General features: G+C 40.1%; 1 protein-coding gene across 1 annotated transcript; it reads right to left on the bottom strand.

Annotated features, from left to right (window-relative positions):
- Positions 1-6598: 6598 nt before the first annotated feature.
- On the bottom strand, positions 6599-16968 carry LOC114500988 (lysozyme g-like protein 1). The gene is made up of 6 exons (XM_028517720.2): positions 16694-16968; positions 12296-12362; positions 10225-10329; positions 8863-9056; positions 7215-7347; positions 6599-7022 (listed from the first exon to the last, which is right to left on the bottom strand). Exons 1-6 carry the CDS (start codon positions 16733-16735, stop codon positions 6904-6906), a joined length of 660 nt encoding a protein of 219 aa, XP_028373521.2. The 5' UTR covers positions 16736-16968; the 3' UTR covers positions 6599-6903.
- Between the last annotated feature and the right edge of the window lie 1492 nt (positions 16969-18460).

The following is an 18460-nucleotide window of genomic DNA, read 5'->3' as shown; positions in this document are numbered from 1 at the left end:
CAGTGGCAAATGGATTCACAGTCTAAATGGGTTACAGTTACTAGATGTTTAAAAACCAGAAGCACTTCAAATAGAAAACAAAGTGTAGATTCCATCAAAGGCATAAATATTAGCAGAGGCTAAGTAATTTTAAATTAACTTAATTTTAAATTTAAGAAAAAGTGAAGAGATAGGGATAGAAACAGAAGTATTGTCTATTATTAATCTATATTAATCTACATATTAATCTATATATTAATCTACATATTAATCTATATAGCAGGTATCCCAGAAAGGGAGAAAAAATCAAAATGAAGATGAGGACCTATTTGAAGAAATATTAAATATTAATCTTGCAGAATTAAAAAAGGTGACAAGCCTCAGATTAAAAGGGCTCCAACAGTACAAAGAGGGAGAAATTCAAGGACAAATCCATATCTAAGTGCATTATAATGTAATTTAAGGATATTAATATTAATATAAAAATATTGATAGTAAATAACTTAGGACATACAATTTTATACCCAGACAAATATAAGGGAATAAAAAAATTATCATGACATATGGCCTGAGAAGATATGCCTCAAAAAGACTCATACTGGAAAGTTTTGGATAAAGTGCTTAAAAAAAGAAAAACAATAACAATCCAGGAAAGACTACAAAAAATAAAGAAAAGATAAAGTACTTCAGTAAAGTTTGTTGTTGTTTTATAAAAAAAAGTGGAGGACTTAAAGATAAATCCATAATAACCGAGAACCAAAAATCTAGAAAAGTATCAACTTGATAGGATTGCAACATGGAGAGACCAATGAATGTGAGAGTATGTTAATTTATTATCTTATTTAGGGAGAGATATAAATATCAATTATTTTTAAAATATGAGAAAGAATTAAAAAGAAATATAAAATGAGTAAGCAAACCAAAATAAGGTGATAAAAGTAGATTCATTTCATAACTAATTACAATAAATGGGAATAAAGTAAACTTACCATCCATTGAGTTTATTGACAAATTAGGCTCTTTTAAAACATCCAAATATATTCTTTTTACAAGAGATATACCTAAAATCTAAGGATATGCAAAGACTGAGAATAAAAGAGATAGAAATGACATTTATGGCAAATATTAGCTAAAATAAAACTGATATGGCTACATTATATCAGATAAAATAGGCCTTAAGATAAAAACACATTATTAGAGATGGAAACACTACACAAATGACAAAGATACATGCTATTTATTCCATTTAAATGAAATTCTAGAACAGGAAAAATTACAGTATGAAGAACCTGAGCAGTCAGGAATCTTCTTGATCAGGAGGAGACTGACTGGAAAAGAGCACGAGACAGCATTTGAAGTGATGGCAAGGTCTGTACCTCAACCAGGATCTGGGGTGTGTTGGAGTATGCACTTTCTGAAACTCACCAAATGGTACATTTCAATTTGTATAGTCAGTGTGTATAAATCCTACCTGAAAAAAAAAAAAAAACAACCAAAAGAACCATAAACAAATGTTGAACTCCTATTAGTGATATCCATCTTGAAGTCTTTCTGAGGAAGTGTAATGATGTCTGAAAAGTAGTCTGAAATGCACCCAAGAAAATGGGTGAATAGCAAATGGATGGTTGAATAGATATGTGATAAAGCAAGTAGTATTGTAAAGTGATAAAGATTCTAATCTAGGTGGTGGGTATATTGGTGTTCATTGTAAAAGTCTTACCTTTTCGGATGCTTGAGGATTTCCATAATAAAATGTAGGGGAAGAATGCCAATGATCCAAACTTCCATTAGGAAATTAAATAATGGTACATCCACGTAATGGAATGAAATTCAGTGCAACAATAAAAAAGAATTTTGTTGCCTCAAGGATGTGTGAAGTGGGATGAAGAGGGGGATGTTTCTGCTTTTTATTATTTTCTTTCTATGTGTTTATGTTACTTCAATTAAAATTAAAATAATAAAAATAAAAAATTATGATTACAGAAAATTTTCAAAATGAAAGAGAAGTGGTTTTTCATTTGGGAAGCAATTATATTTCCCTAATCTGTATCTAATTTGGTAATGTACTTGATTCTGCAAACTGATTACCTTTCCAAAATATAATCAGTTTTTGTTTGGAGGAAGGGTAGACTGGCTGTCACTTTGATAGTGGTAGTATTAGTTATCTATTTAAGCCACAAACTCAGTGGCTTAAAACAAACATAGTTGTCTCACAGTTTCTGTGGTGAGTCAAGATCCAGGCACAGCCCAGCTGCATTCTCTGCTTCAGTATCTCTCATAAGATGACAACCAAGGTGTCAACCAGGGCTGAGGTCTCATCTGAACGTGTGACAATGGAAGGACCTGCTTCCCAGCTCCCTTACGTGCTTGGTGGTAGAATTAAGTTCCTTTGGGTTGTTGGGTGGAGGGCCTCAGTTCCTAGCTGACTGTTGGCCAGAGGCCTCCCTCGGTTCTTTGCCACATGGCCTTCCCTAACATGGCACCTAGTTTCATCAGAGCTGGCATGGGAGAGGGCTGGCTAGCACAATAGAAGTTACAGTCTTATGTAATGCCATCACTGAAGTGACACCCCATCATCTTTTCCATTAGTTTGAAGCAAGTCACAGTCCCCACCCACACCCAAGGGGAGGAAATTACACGAGAGCATGAGAACCAGGAGGAGGGCATCTTGGCATCTGTCTGCCACAGTGATTCACACCTGGATCTACAAACCAAGTTCTAGGTATCATTAACAGCAGAAGCTAGGAATTCTTGTTGAAAGTTCTTTTTTTCACTGAGAAAATCCTAGACTCTCAATAGAATGTTTAAATTTTCTCAAAGTTCACATCAATAGAAAAAAAAGTTCCTTGACTGAAGGTAAAACTTTTTTGCTAAGACCAATTATTTTTGTAGGTAAGAGTTGTCACATAACCCAATTGCCAATATGTCAGTGCTATCTCCCAAGTCTCTTTCCCACTCACATTGTCCTTCCTATTTCCTCTGCCATTTTTTGTTTTAAGCCCTATAAACAACAGCCTGTTCACCCATCTTCATGCCTCCAAGCTTGTGTCTGTGCCATCTGCCCTCCCCACAGTTGCAGGAGTGACTTTTCCAATCAATACATCTGATTATATTCAAGCCTCTAAATCCTTCAATGACTCCGTTTTACCCATGGGACCAGTTCATGGATTCTTGGCATATCCTGAAGTGCTGGTTCATAACCAAGATCCTGCCTAACTCTCCACTCTAATCTGCCAAGTTTTCCTCAGTTTTTTGTTTGTTTGTTTGTTTGTTTGTTTGTTTGCAATTCAGGCTCCAGTAACATGCATTCACCTACTTTCTTCAGGAAGCACACACCTTTTCAAACTGCCATGCCTTTACTTATATTTTCCCTAACATTCTTATCCTTACTATTTCCTGGCAAACTCCTGTTCATTCTTCAAATTTTACCTAAAATGTTATTACATGGTGGTCCAGAGCCAGGATTCCAAGTGAAGATGGTGAATTGAATACATGCATACAATTTTGCTCCCTCTAAAACCCCACCATGGGACAATTTGTGTGACATAGTTCACAACCTCTACAAAGAAATTTCTGGCATCTTGATAAAAAGCTGGTACTTTAAAAAGAAAAAATAAACCTTTGATGTGATTAAGATTGGACACCAGTTCCCTACATAACATCTGTCAGCCAGAATTTAGTGATTTTTAACCAAATATTCTTTCTTTTTGTGTTATAAGGAATTAAAATATTAAAAAGAAAGCAGTTTTGCCCTGACCTGTGTGGCTCAGTTGGCTGGGTGTTGTCCCACAAAGCAAAAGATCACCATTTCAATTCCCATGCCTGCACATGCCTGGGTTATGGATTTGTTCAGGATGGATAGATGTTTCTCTGTCACATCAATGTTTCTCTCCCTTTCTTTCTCTCTCCCTTCCCCTTTCTCTAAAAATAAATAAATAAAAAATTTTAATGGAAAATAACAGTTCTTTTTGAATAATCATAAGCCAGAGTACCAGGGACATGGTTGATCATTTGCCAAGAGGTTATTAAGACAGAAGTAAAGTCTACCCTATTTATACAGCCAGGAAGGTGCAATCCTTTTATACTGCTCTGTTTTTAAGATTTTATTTACTTATTTTTAGACAGAGGGGAAGAGAGAAAGAGAGGGAGAAAAACATCAGTGCATGATTGCCTCTTACGCTCCCCGTACTGGGGACTTGGCCCTGCAACCCAGGCATGTGCTCTACTGGGAATTGAACCGGTGACCCTTTGGTGACACTCAATCCACTGAGCCACACCAGCCAGGGCTATACTGCTCTATTTTTAGTCATTATATTTGTGGATTCTCAAGATGAATAGTAACCTGTCCTCCTCTGAGAAGACTTAACAGCACCATCTGCCATACTTTCTTTCATAGTTTATGCTAAATTCACCTTCATCAGAGGAAAAATAAAAATTTTCTTATTTCTAGGAGAAGCAGATGCCTAGAGGCTAAACCCCCACAGTGACAGGGACATGGAGCACTTTCTCCCTAGAGGTTTACATTTCAAAGGAATGACTTCCTGACTTTTGAAAAATTATATTTCTGGGTTGTAAAGCAGTCAAAAGGCTAACTCAGGAGAAGTTTATGTGGTGTATGTTACATTAATTAATACATTAAAGTATATACATACATATGAATATCCTTTCATATACATATGTTCTTCACCAGGTGGGACCAGCCTCCCCAGTACAAATTGCAAAATGTTTAGCATTCTTTGCCCCATCACAAAATACCAGTAATGTCCACCTTTCACCCTCACCTCAAGCAGTGCAGACATAACAAAAGAAAGAGGGAGGGAGAGAAGAAAACTGTCCTCACAGGTCTTAAAATACCTCCTAGAAGGGATGATGCCCAGGTCAGGTGACCAACTCATCTAGACTTGCTCAGAAAGTTCCCATTTAACTTTCAAAGTTTTAGCCTTGAAAGTTCCCTGTCCCAGAAACCCATCAACTCCAGGCAAACTGGGATAGTTGGTCACCCTTACTCCCTACCACACACACACACACACACACACACACACACACACACACCATCATCTAATTATATACATGTGGCAATGCTTTGGGGCTCTGGTTCAGTCCCTTACCAGCTCTGTGACTAAGCAAGTGTCTTCACAGTTTTGGTTGATAGATTTTTTGTCTGTTCAGTGGAATAGTGCATCTGGGCTGGTGTGAGAATTCAGCACCAAATAAATGCCCTTAGCTCTTGTGTGAATCAGGCCTCAGTTCTTCACCAGAGCTCCCACACCAATTTTCATTTATCCTTTCTTTACAGAAATTAGCTTATTGTACCCTAAGTGTTATTATATCTGGATCCCAACCAGAAAAGGAGCCTTTGTGAGCAAGGATATACCCTTGTAGTTCCTAATACAGTGGCGGGCAGGTAGGAGGTGTTTGATAAGGATTGGTTAATAGCTGTTTAATTAATACCATTATATTTTACCAGCCTCTACATCAGTTGTGCCTTTGTTAGAGCTCCCATAGTGATATCACAGTGCTCCTCATCAGCCTTCATTGACTGAATGTTTTCTTAGGATGACAGTCACCAGCAGCACAGACACAAGTGACCCCCCACTTACTGAGTGTATGTGTTCATAGTGAGAGCTACATGAGCCTACCCAGGGTTGTGATTTCAAAAGGACTTTATTCACCCAAGTGTTCCCACTGTGGGCTCCTAACCAGTGTCTCACAGTCTCTTTTCCTTGTGCAAGTGAATTGTGTTCAGGATGTCTTCTCTATCATTTTCTCCTTGGTGGGAACTCCCCTCAACTACATTCAGCCTTCAGAGGGTCTTGGAGGGCAGAGAGTAGCCAGATCAAGAAGGATGTAGCCCTGGAGAAGGTCAAGGGCATCAGTGATCATAAGCAGGTTCCACAGGCTCCTGCCACAGAAGGTGACATCCTCATATTGTCTCCTGGTACAGGCCTGAGTCTGTACCTTTTGCACATGTGTAGTTAACTGGCTGCTATTACCAACTAAATTTTGTGATTTAACAGTTCCTGAGGGCAGGGACCCTGATATAGTGCTGAGCACATACAAGTTACCTCAAAAAGTTGTGTTTGAATGGATAATTGTTCCAGGACAACACTCTGTAGTGATACCATAAAGTTGATAGAATGGGATATTGATTACTTCGATAGAATACACCTCCTAGAATTGAGAAATTTACCAGTATAAGACATGGTCAGTGTCCTTGAGGGAAGCTTCAACAGATGGATCACTGTGGCCTGGCTCTTTTGGTGAGTGCCTCAAACAAGGGAATAGTTTAGCTGAGTTAGGAGAGGTTGGATATAGCAGGCTCTGTGGTCCAGAAAAGGAAAGGAGGTAAACTTAGATGACAGAGAGACTGACTTAGGGTTAAAATAATGCTGCAAAGTTAATAAGAGCCTCTCCTGAGACTAATCAGCCCAGCAGATGGAGCTGGCCACCATCATGCTCTTTTTCTCATCAAGTTTTTCAATTAAATTTGAAACTTTTTTTTTAAATCAGAGAAATCAGTGATGCTGTTGCCAGGTAAAATGCCCAAATGTTTTCCAAATATTGCATGGGATGTACACTAATAAATTGTTCATTACTTATCTGGAATTCAAATGTAAATGCTTTCTGTGGTTTTATTTGCTAAATCTGGCAGTGCTAATCAATGAGGTGTAAGATGCATTTCACAGAAATTCACATTACAGCCTATCTCCATGTAAATATCTTTAAAGAGATGCAACTCTTAACTTATACACACATACATCAGACCACAAAATGCAGAGAATAATTCTTCTTTTATGGGTTCCATGTTATTTTGACAACGTTCAAGTCAAACTCAGATTCTGTTACAAGCCCCACAGGCCAGTTTTATCTGTGGAACAGAAGAGGCCTCATGTATGAGAATGACGTTGGAGTTGATCTAAAGTGTTAGAAGCCGTGTCTCTTGAAATATTTGGCTCGTGCAAGGACATCATTGCAGAAGTCACAGCTCAAGTCCTGGCTGCTTCTGATGTAGCCAGGACCTCCAACATAGGCACAGAGTCCACCTGGAATTTGTGAGACAGGTTAATGCTGACTCCACAGCCCCTCATTGCTTCAGGATGCTCAGCTGTTAACTTAGATTCTCTTTCCTCATGCTTATCATAAGCAACTAAGGTTTTGGGGAATCTGGCACAATGTATTACATTTGCCCCCATTATTCCATGCAGTAAAGCCACCGACCTTGGGTTTACACCTACCTCTCAGGCACTGGTCAGGGGTCCAGGTTGGGAATCTCTTCTGGATTTCTTTGATTCTAACAGTCAGGACATTAGTCATCTGGGAAAGCTGGGACTCGCTGATCCAGGGTGTGGGAACATAATGGCCCGTGTCCTAAAAGGAGGGAAGCAGAGGAAAATCCCAGTAAACCAGGTAAGAGGGTGATGTGGCTTCATATTATCAGTGTTTTCTCATTTCCCTTGTCCTTCTCTCCTCCTCCTTTGGTGAAACCAATGCCACATTCAGTCTTTCTGGGGACAAATAGTAAAGCTAAAAATTTTAGGCAAAGGAAGGAAGGGGCAGACATTTCACAGCTTCCTCAAATGCAATGGTGAGAGGCAGGGTTGAAAGCCAAGGTTGAGAGGTAGTATAGATTCCATTCTGATGTCCTCCTTCATCACTGCAATCAAAACCCCTCCAAAATAGGTCTGAATGGGTTTTTTTTCTCTCTGTACTTGTAATTATCCTTCTAGATAATCAGGATGTCTAAGGGTACCACTAACTTTTCTTCCATACTGTTGGTTACTATTCCATATGTCTTTCACCGTATTTAAAAGGAATATCTGACTCTGGGAAATTCTTTCTTCATCTTCAAAGGAAATCCATCCTTTTCCCAAGAACAAGATTTTACAAAGGAGGCAGAACAGGGCAGCAGTAATTGTGCTTGCACTAAATCACCAAAGTTGTCCTTGGTCCCATTCTGCATTTTCTAGCTGTCATGTGACTTTTCAGTAATGGCAATCTCCTCATAAATTCACTTCCTCATCTGTCTCAGTTGATCACATTATTATGGGTTCCCAAATCAAAATAAGATAAAATGTTTAAAAGTACTTTTAAATTGTAAAGTGTCATACAAAGAACTAATGGGAAGTCAACTTAAAAATCATTGAGGAATACACTTTCCTAAAAGCTTGAAAAAGGACTGCAATACTTACAGATTTATCAACAACTACAACAATGTGAAATGTAATAGAGAATTGTGACCTCAGGTTCTCCCCTGCCACCACTCATTCTCCTAGCACAGAGTTAATTTGACAGTGGGCTAATTAATGACCAGTTCCCTGGAAGTCCCAGGTGAAACCAGGCAGAATTCCTGTGAAATAGAACTTGACCTTCGGAACTAAGAATTCTGTAGAAAAAAGACAGGGAATATAAAATATGACATTTGTTGTGAATCTACCAGATGCCAGGTACTTTTCCACATTATTTTATTGAATCTTCATAATAGTTCTGAGGATGGCATTTTACAGGTGAGGAGACTGAGGACCAGGGAGATCAAATTTATCCAAGGTCATGTGGTTACAAAATAACAGAGCAAAGATTCAGTCTGTGATATTTCTCCTGCATGACCTGTTTGGAAATCCACAACAAGGTGACAATGATGATATCCTGGAAACAGCATAATTTACTCTGAAAAAGAATTGTGCCTCAAAATGAAGCAGAAACAGAGCTACTCATCTCTCACAGGCAGAGCTTGACTCTCACCACTCCAGAGCTTGAGTCTCACCACTCTCTCCCATTTACTCTCCTAGGGGTCTATGCCCCAGGGGTTCTGTCCACACAATAAATGTGATGGTATCCTTTGGAGTTGTGCCACACACACAGCCCACTGGCCACATGAAGGGTTACCTGTACCACCCTGACTCCATCGCCCACATTGCCCGCATTGACAAGAATGTTGCCAGCAGGAGACTCCCTGGACACGACACCAGCGATCACTGCAGGATCCACACAGTACTTTTGGCCAACAGTATGTATGATGGGTTGAAATCTCAGTAGGTATGGCATATCTATTTCAGCCAGCCTTTCAGAAGCACGAACTCCTAAAGCAAACACAGAAGGAAAGGTGTGGCTTGGTGTGACTTGCGCTGAAATGGGAGCTCAAAAGGAGAGAGGAAGCCCTGGCTGGCATAGCTCAGTGGATTGAGCACGGGCTGCAAACCAAAGTGTTGTAGGTTCGATTCCCAGACAGGTACATGCCTGGGTTGCAAGCTATAACCCCCAGCAACCGCACATTGACATTTCTCTCTCTCTCTCTCTCTCTCTCTCTCTCTCTCCCCCTCCCTTCCTTCTCTAAAAATAAATAAATAAATAAATAAATAATCTTAAAAAAAAAGAGAGAGAGGAAATATACCCCAAGGTTCTGGGCAGCAGTTGAGGACTAAGAAGCTCATGCTTGGGTCTGAAATTTCTTGTGACCATTCCTAGAACTGAGATTGTGATTCTGTTCCTTGGAGCTTGGGTTGGCTTCCCCTGACACATGCTCTTTGTGGCTACCAGTGCCCCTGAGCCAAGGAGCTCGCATCCTCCCAGGAAAATTGCATGGGCACAGTCCCCACTGGCCCCATCCTAAGCACCCAAATAGTTACCCAGTAAAATGCACATCCAGCAGCTACAACAAATACCTGATGTGAAGAAATTCTCCCAAACCCTTCCCAAATCCCTTGGGGAGCTTCTTTGACAGATGTGCTCACTCTTCTTGCTCACCTTTCCACCCTATAGTGACACCTAGACATCATGTGTGCTTAAACCTTTATGAAATACAAAGAATGCTGAGCAAAGTGAAAACCAATCCTAACATACCTAGCTAACCCACTCAACCTTCTAAGCACATTTATGGTTTCAAAAGCACTGTCATTCACATTACTGACCAGAGTTTGTAACAACACTGTAAAGTAAGTTCTATTATCCCCATCTCAGCAGAGTTCAGGGAAGCTAAGTGACTTGAAGAAGCAGAACCAGCACTCAACAAGATCTTTGGACTCCACGTCCAGTGCTCTTTTCAGCACTTCATAGTGTGGGACTGTGGGAAACAGTGGAAAGCAAAGTGGTATGTTGAAAATCAAAACCTATGGAAAATGACTGAGAGATAAAGGTGTAGGGTATCAAGGGCAGGGACAAATCCTGTTGAAGCCACCCATGCCTAACAGAGTCACCTGAGAGAAAGGAAGAGGAGAAGGAGGGTAAGGTGGACAATGAGATTCTAGCTACCACAGTAGTTCAGGCCTCGGCGTCTTCCAATTCCACAAGATGCCCCGGGAGTATCGAGGGTTCGGATGTTTCCATAGCATCCCAAACTGCCACTTTCAGATGAGTCTACAAATTGAGAAAATTTCAACCTGAGACAATGAACTAGAGTAGTTCTGATCATCCTTCTTCCCATGAAAGAAATGACATGAATAAACATAACTATACTGAAATCAATAATAAGAACTTCACTCTGCAATGGAAACACTTTTGAAATTTATAGTATAGTGACTAAGAACTTATTATAGAACTTCCTAGATACTAAATTCTCACCTCATATCTTGCAGACATGAGGAACTATTGGAGCAGTTCTATTCCTTGCAAAGCTCTGGAGATGCCCAATGCTGTAGAATGTAGTGCTGGAGTCAAATCAGAGATTGTGTGTTCCCTGTGGGCTATGTCTTATCTTCCATTTTATTTGTTCTCTCAGCACTTCTCCCTCCAATACCTCTAACTCATTGGTCTGAGAAGATACTTAGATCTGCTCTGGAGAAACACATATAAAGCCTGGGACTCCCTGGGATCTCAGCCAGACCCCAAGAACAGGGACTGCTGGTAAACTGATTTGGAGCTGGCTTCCCCTGCTCTCAGCGCATATCTGCGTGGGTGTTTAGGATGGCAAAGAGGGGAGGGCATGTGGTGAGGTACAGGGCCAGGTTTCCAAGTGGGGTTCCCTCTTTCCACTTCTCCCCTTTCTCTCTTTGCTCTCCATTTTCTCTTTAACCACCACTGTCATTTCCAGTGCTGAGGGGAAAGAGAGGTTTTACAAACTGTTGGGATTCCACAAAAACCACTAAAGAGGACATTCCCAAGTATTTATCACTCACACCAGAAAGAGGGCATTCACACCAATAACAAGATACTATAGGTGGCAAGAAATTGCCCCTTGAGAGCATCATCTCACTATTATAAGCCTGTAAGGACTTCTCATCAGATTACTCTTTTTGATTTGTTTTATTCTTTGACAAAAGTAGATTATATCATTAAATCTTAATGATTTACAGCTCTTTGGAAATATGCCTATTGCTTATCTTCGTATGTGTACTGCATGTTTACTAAATGTATTTTAAAGTTCTCTTTTCTTATGAGGAACTTCATGGGGTTAACATCTGAATATACTAGTATTTTGGAGTACGTACTTCTACTTTAAAAACTTCTGATGAGCAATCTAAGAGAAACAAGAAAATGAAATTACTTGGTCTTTTATGAATATACTAAAAGTTAAATGAGTCAATGTGTCCTTTTAGCTTTTTAAATAGAACACTCTATTTTTATAATTGGTGACAAATACCCTTAATAGTAACTGGTTGTATCGTTCATTGCTCCCTGCTTTTTATTCACTCCCAAACTACATTACATGTTCCTCAAAGTTCCCTATATTCACAACATTCCTTACAAGAATTTAAAAATACTTGTTGACTGAGTGGGTCAACAAATAAATGAATGAATGTAAGACTGACCCCTATCTGAGAAGTTTTTAGAATTTAGAGCCAGGAAAAAAACTTTTGCTTCTCTTGAGGAACTATGCTTCCTCCCTTTATTTATCTAAAAACATGTACTTTTCCTTTTTTGCTCCAGCTACAAGGAAACAGGATCAAATCTGAAATTCAAGCATTGCAAGGATGTCAGTCTCAGTGGTTAGCTTAGTCACGTTTCCTTGGTCCCCTCCATGCTAGTTTTCTACTGAATTACATTAGTCTCATTATGTAAGCTGCCTCCATCCTTCTGTAGAAATCTACACTCTATTAATAAATTCAACACATACTTTTGATGAAAGAGTTTTTATAGAGAAACAATGAGCAGTTATCAGGCAATTCTGTTTTAAACCCACCCAGCATTGGGGAGAAGCCCCTCCTTCTGTGGGACACCCAGAAGAGGCTGCTTATCAGCACTGTTACTAACTCCAGGATTTGACAAACAGCTTAGGAAAAAATAACATTTTGCACTGCACTTTTACATGTGAGAAGTGCCATTATAATTCTTTGCTTATCCTTTCCAACTCCAAGGTCATTTGGAAAAAATGAAATGCACTCACCAGTAAGGGCAAGGAGGCCCAGAAGCAGCCACAGCACAGACATACTGATGATCCTACTCTTCGAGTCCTAAAGTGATTTTAAAATACAAATTAGCTCAAAGTTGTGAAAATATCAGTTGTCATCATAACAATATATAATGTTTCTATGGAAAGGTATTTTAAAAAAAGAGAGAGAACAAGTTTCCTTATGTCTGAACTAAGAAAATTAATGATTTGAATCATAATGAAAAAGCAAAAACCGGATGTGTGCTCCATCTATCCTTTCAATTAGCTTAAAATGACAAGACTCCTGCTCAGCCAGAGGGACTCTAATTGTTTTAAAAAGCCAAGATTGCCCTGGCCAGGTGGCTTTGTTGGTTAAAGTGCCGTTACTCTGATATGCCAAGGTTGCAGGTTTGATCCCCCAGTTAGGGCACATACAGGAGTCAACCAATGAATGCATAAATAAGTGGAGCAACAAATTGATGTTCCTCTCTCTCTCTCTCATCAATAAATTAAAAAAAAATTTTTTTAAAGGGCCCTGGCTGGCATAGCTCAGTGGATTGAGCGTGGGCTGCGAACCAAAGTGTCACAGGTTCGATTCCCACCCAGGGTACATGCTTAGGTTGCAGGCCATAACCCCCAGCAACCGCACATTGATGTTTCTCTCCCTCTCTCTCTCTCTCTCTGTCTCTCTGTCTCTCTGTCTCTCTCTCTCTCTCTCCCTCCCTCCTTCCCTTCCCTCTCTAAAAGTGAATAAATAAAAAATCTTTAAAAAAATTTTTTTTCAAAAGGAAGCCAAGATACTTTGGCTCTCAACACTGAGAAGCATACTGACCTGACTCCAGATCCTGGAAAGCAAGTTTTATCCCAATAGTTTCTTTGTTGTCAAAAGATAATACAACAAGGAGAAAACTGTGTCCATGTTTCTCTTAATTTGGGTTCTTTTTTCAGGTTAGAGGAAAGGGTATGTTTTCCTAAGTGTTTTGGAATACATTCTTTGCTTTGGTTGTTGGAAGGAGTTGGAAGACACTGCCCACTGGTCTAAGCCCCCCACCTGAGAGCTTAGACCCCCTTGGCAACCTTGAGCCATGTTCCCCATTCCCCTTCTGTCGAACTCCCAAGTGGGAAAAATCTTGGACCAGAGCCCAAGGTGGGGGTATGGAGAGGCAGGCTACTTCCACCAGCAAAGTCAAATCCCTGTGAAGGCAGATCATGGCAGGCGTCCAGGACTGAACTCATAAGGTGCTTACTCTAGGGGAGAACTGACACTTGTCACCAGCAAGCACTTGCTCTCACACTTGCTCTCATGCACTCTCTTTCTTCCCAACCATTCCTATAACCATCTTCTATGTGTCCAAAGAGCCCTTGTTCCCCGACTAGGTAGCAAACAAATGCACAAATGCCACTGAGCATAGTTTGCAGTTGACCCCAGGGAATACTGGAGGAACAGGCCGTATGCCCCCAAATCCTCCACCTCCCAGCAGCTCCTCCTACTGCAGGGTGTTCACATCACCTCCCTTAGTTGGCTAAGCCTGGCTACCTATCATTTTGAATTATAACTATTATTATAGGTAGGAGTGTGCATTTAAATATGGCATTCATCACTTTCATAATGTTCTTCTCATCTCTTTTGTTTCAAGGTTGCTCTTATGGGTGGTTCCTTCCAAACACCCAGAAATAGATTATATCTCAAGACAAAAAAGAGTTTTTGAGGTGAGTCCTAGACTTATTGGGGGATCACTTCAGAAGTCTAACCACTGTACGGTACATCTGTAACTAATATATACTGAATGTTAACTATAATTGAAAAAATCTTAAAAACAAAAACAAAAAAGGTGAAGAAGAGGTGGTAAGGAAGGCATTTGAGTGAAATGTTCTTACACTGAGGGGTCGCGTGCCCTCAGGCATGGCCATTTTGTTTTTCTTCCCCACCACATTGAGATGGTCCACCTGATTTCCCTCCATTGAACAGAAATAGTCATGCTGAGTCTCAATGCCAAAAATATACAGGAACTTGAAATGTTGGCTGGTTCTGTAGGGACTCTAAGATTCAACCACCCAGCTGGAATCATTTATTCAGCACCTACAGAGGTGCCAGCACTGAATGAGAGAAGACACTCAGTCCCAGGAAAGAGAACAGAAAAGGAGCCACTTAAGCAAGGAAAAGCCCAGAGAAAGTTAATCTCTAAGAGACTTCTCCCTGGCTTTATGGAGAGGACCCTGCAGGAAAAAAGGACTGCTTGTATCCAGATGCTAAACCCATGGCATTTTTTGCTTTTCTGTGGGAACAAAAAACTTCCTCTTGGAAACCCAAGTGGAAGACTGGAACATGAAAGCTACCTCATTTTCCAAGCATAAATAAATATCTGTGGAGCATGCACTGAATGAAAAGAGTCTAGGTAAATACATAATTACTTAAAAACACAGAATTCCTTTCTGTCATGTTTTCTGGTTATAACAGGAAAGAGCAAGAAGCAACAAGGGACATAAACACTACATGTTGATACAAGCCAAGTTCCATAACACTCTACAGGTGCCTAGACGTATTCTGTGGTAGAAGAGGTTGCCAGGGCATCGCTGGAGTGTGCTCAGGGAGAGTCCATCAGTTACCTATGACTAATCCATTAATAATCCCGTGGCTCCCAACACCTATTAAGATGTCTGGCTAGGACAGCACAGGGCTCATGATGCCCACCCAGAACAATGTCCATGGTGGCATCCATCCTCTCCCTTCCTGGAGAGCAAAACAGTGACAAACAGCATGCCAGTGGCAACAAGCTGGAAGAGTAGTAGGATAGCTGGGCACCCTGGAAACTGACAACTTGCGTCTCCCACCGGCACAATTCAAGTTCACCTCTCTCCACCTCATACTTTGCAATTTCTATAGCATCACTTAGATTTGTAAGACGTAATAGACTATTTCTTTCTCCTTTAAATAATTGTTTTTGGAAAAAGTGGAAATAAAGGTCTGTGTTTTTTGTAATTCCCTCACCGAATGACTCTCATTCTTTTTCTGTGAATGCTCTCCCACATCTTTGCCATAAACCTTGATTCATAGACACTCTGGTTCTTAGGGTCCTCTAGGCAGCCTGGAATGTGTATTGTATTAAAACCCTGTGATGCTGGGAGATAAAGGTGGCTGTGTCCTGTTATGGCCCCCATTTGATCCTGGAAGAATTGAGAGCTGCTGTACACACCCCCACTAGGCATGGCCTTTTGCTCTGTGTTGTATTTGTCACCCTGATTTTGTTACTACCTTGTCTTGTTACTTGCTTGCTTGTGGGCTGATAGGCCTTTCCATCACGTCTTAGTCCTACACCCTCTTCCTGTCCCATCTTTCCCCTCCCTCCTCACACAAACACAACACCCCAGCTCATCACCTCACAGATGGCTACATACCAACAGGCCTTAAATTAAAATAATAGCAATGACAGTCACAAATATAAAATGTTTCTGCTACTAGGATCACATACCCTTGAGAAAAATTTAACTTTTTAGAGTAAAATATAAGCTCCTTTTAAACTCACTTTTTACAAAGTTGCATTTTCACATGGTCTGTGAAAATATATATTTACTGAATTGGATGGTTGACAATGATTATTAGCCCAGGAGAGCTCAGAGGATCCATCGTGTGTCTTCACACTCTGTAGGCAAATCCTTTCCTTGTCCAGAAAGATCTAAAAGGGATAGCCTTCCATCTAGGCGGCCCCTGGGCCTGCTTTGCCATTTGGAATTCCCAGAGTTGAGAACAACAGGAGGACTTCTCTCCTAGTACTGAGGACTCCCCCAGGAATATCCCATTCTGAACAAAGATTAAATCACAGAGACCATGACCTCTCTATTCTATCCAGGACTGCTGAAGCGTGTCTATCCTTTTACTCTATCAAGCTTAATCTGTTAGACATGCTGGTCTTAGTTCTTTCGCAGCTTACAGAAAAAACAGAACTGTTATTGAACCACGACTTAAGGTCCATGGGGTTAAGGTAACCTTGGCAGCAGTGAGCATAAGGAAGGAGAATAGATTACCACCTGGCAAAATACAAACACCTCTGTTCTTTGGCTTTGAATTAACAAAAAAACATCCATTTGGCCTGTACAGCTTCTGTTCAATGTACACATGTTTCTGTTCTCCTGTTCTTTGTTTTACAGATGTTCACAAATCCAAAAGTATATATGTACGTTAAAATAAATTAAAATTTGCCTACATATTTAATGAACAAGAAAAAATTATTCTAATATGTACATAATCATTTATAACTTGGGTTTTCCTTGCCAGTTCCTTTAGTTTTATCTGATTTCTACTTCTCTTGTTTCCTGAACAGCAAAGACACAGGAATTATCAATCAATCACCATAGACAGGATTGTTCACCCTAGATAAGCCTGAGCATCAATTTCACAGCTCTGTTTACACTCACCTGTCTTCCCTTAGCTCTTGTCCTCAGAGGCAGGCAGGCCATCAATGCTTATATATAGTCCTGTCCTGCTTTGTCTTTTTAAAAGTGCTGACTTCACCCTATTATGAAGAGATTTATTGCTAAGTCTTACAAATTATAGTAATGATCATAATAATTACAAATACTTTGAACTTATATAAGGTCTTTTATTCAAGAATGTTCTGGCATTTTGCAAACATTAACCAATTAGTTTCTTACCACACCTCCAAGGGCAGATCCTAATTGTAGGTTCACTTTGATACTTCCAGGACCAACAGTTTCTGGGAATGGGTTAGGTAGGAAGAAAAGAAAGGAAGGAAGGAAGAAAGAGAGGGAAGAAAAAAAGAAAGGAAAGGAAAGGAAAGGAAAGGAAAGGAAAGGAAAGGAAAGGAAAGGAAAGGAAAGGAAAGGAAAGGAGAACTTGGAGTGTCAGAAACTCTTGTTCTTGGTCTGCATTTTAAGCAACTAGAGCCACACCTTAGGCTGGATGAGACTATTTTATGTACACCCAGTACCCAGAGCTTGTTCTTAAACGTGTGCTTCAATAAATACTTCAGGGGGATTTATATGAAGTTTCCAGGAAGGACTCTGCCTCAGATTTCCCAGGGATGAGCGTCATAACTAAGAGGGATTTTCACCACTCCCTATGCTCCCAGCTCTACTGAACTGGATTTTCCCCAAACACTGCCCCTTCACTTGCTCTCTGCCTTCCACAGGCTATTCTCTTGGGCTGAAACACCCTTAGGGACAGGCCCTGTGGCTTGTTCAGTTGTTAGCCAGACCCCATATGGACAACTTTCATTCCAAAGACCTGGTGTATATCCAGTGGGGGAGCTGGGGAAAGTACTGAAAAGACAGCTGCTGCCCTTGGACTTCAGTGTGCTAAATAAGAACAGCTCACAATATTTCCTGCCATGCCCCCAGAGCCAAGTGAACAGTGAATGCCTCCTACAATTCTGACACCAGGTCCAATGTGGTTCATACCAAGCACTTCTGCAACTTGTAGGATAGCTGGGTGTCCTACAATTTAACTCAATTATGATACTGTCTACCTGGAGATAGCATCAGCTCCCATAAGTTGAAGGCTCAATCCTACAAGATTGCTTCCTCCTTCAGATGACAATCACAAGACCAGATGTGTCGCCTGTGCTTCTGACCAGCTGGCTATAAATCTGAGATTTCAAAGACCCCCTACTTGAGGTTGATTAATTTGCTAGAGCAGCTCACAGAACTCAAGGAAACATTTTACTTACTAGATTAATGGTTTATTATAAAAAGATATAACTCAGGAACATTCATATTGAAGAGATGCATAGAGGGCAAAACTGGGTAAGGGATATGGAGCTTTCAACTCTCATTTGTTCAAAATTTTATAGAGTTTATTCTGCTAGCATAACATCACATACTGTTCTATAATAAACTTTTTTATAAGTAGAAAGAATACATTCTAAGATAATAGCATAGTAAATACATAAACTGGTAATGTAGTTGTTTATTATCAAATATGATATACTATACATAATTATATTGCTATACTTTCATATGACCAGCAGCACAGGAGGTTTGTTTACATCAGCATCACCACAAACACATGAGTAATGAATGCACTGTGCTATGACATCACTAGGCAATAGGAATTTTTCAGCTCCATTATAATCTAATGGCACCACCAACATATCTGTGGTCCATCGTTAACCAAAATGTTGTTATGTGGCTGATGACTATATTTAGTTTTTCTTTTGGTGAAAC

Source organism: Phyllostomus discolor, chromosome 6 (assembly GCF_004126475.2).
Source record: "Phyllostomus discolor isolate MPI-MPIP mPhyDis1 chromosome 6, mPhyDis1.pri.v3, whole genome shotgun sequence".
In the NCBI taxonomy this organism is placed as follows: Eukaryota; Metazoa; Chordata; class Mammalia; order Chiroptera; family Phyllostomidae; genus Phyllostomus; species Phyllostomus discolor.
Note: the sequence above shows the minus strand (reverse complement) of the source record. Positions and strands in the feature narration are given on the sequence as shown.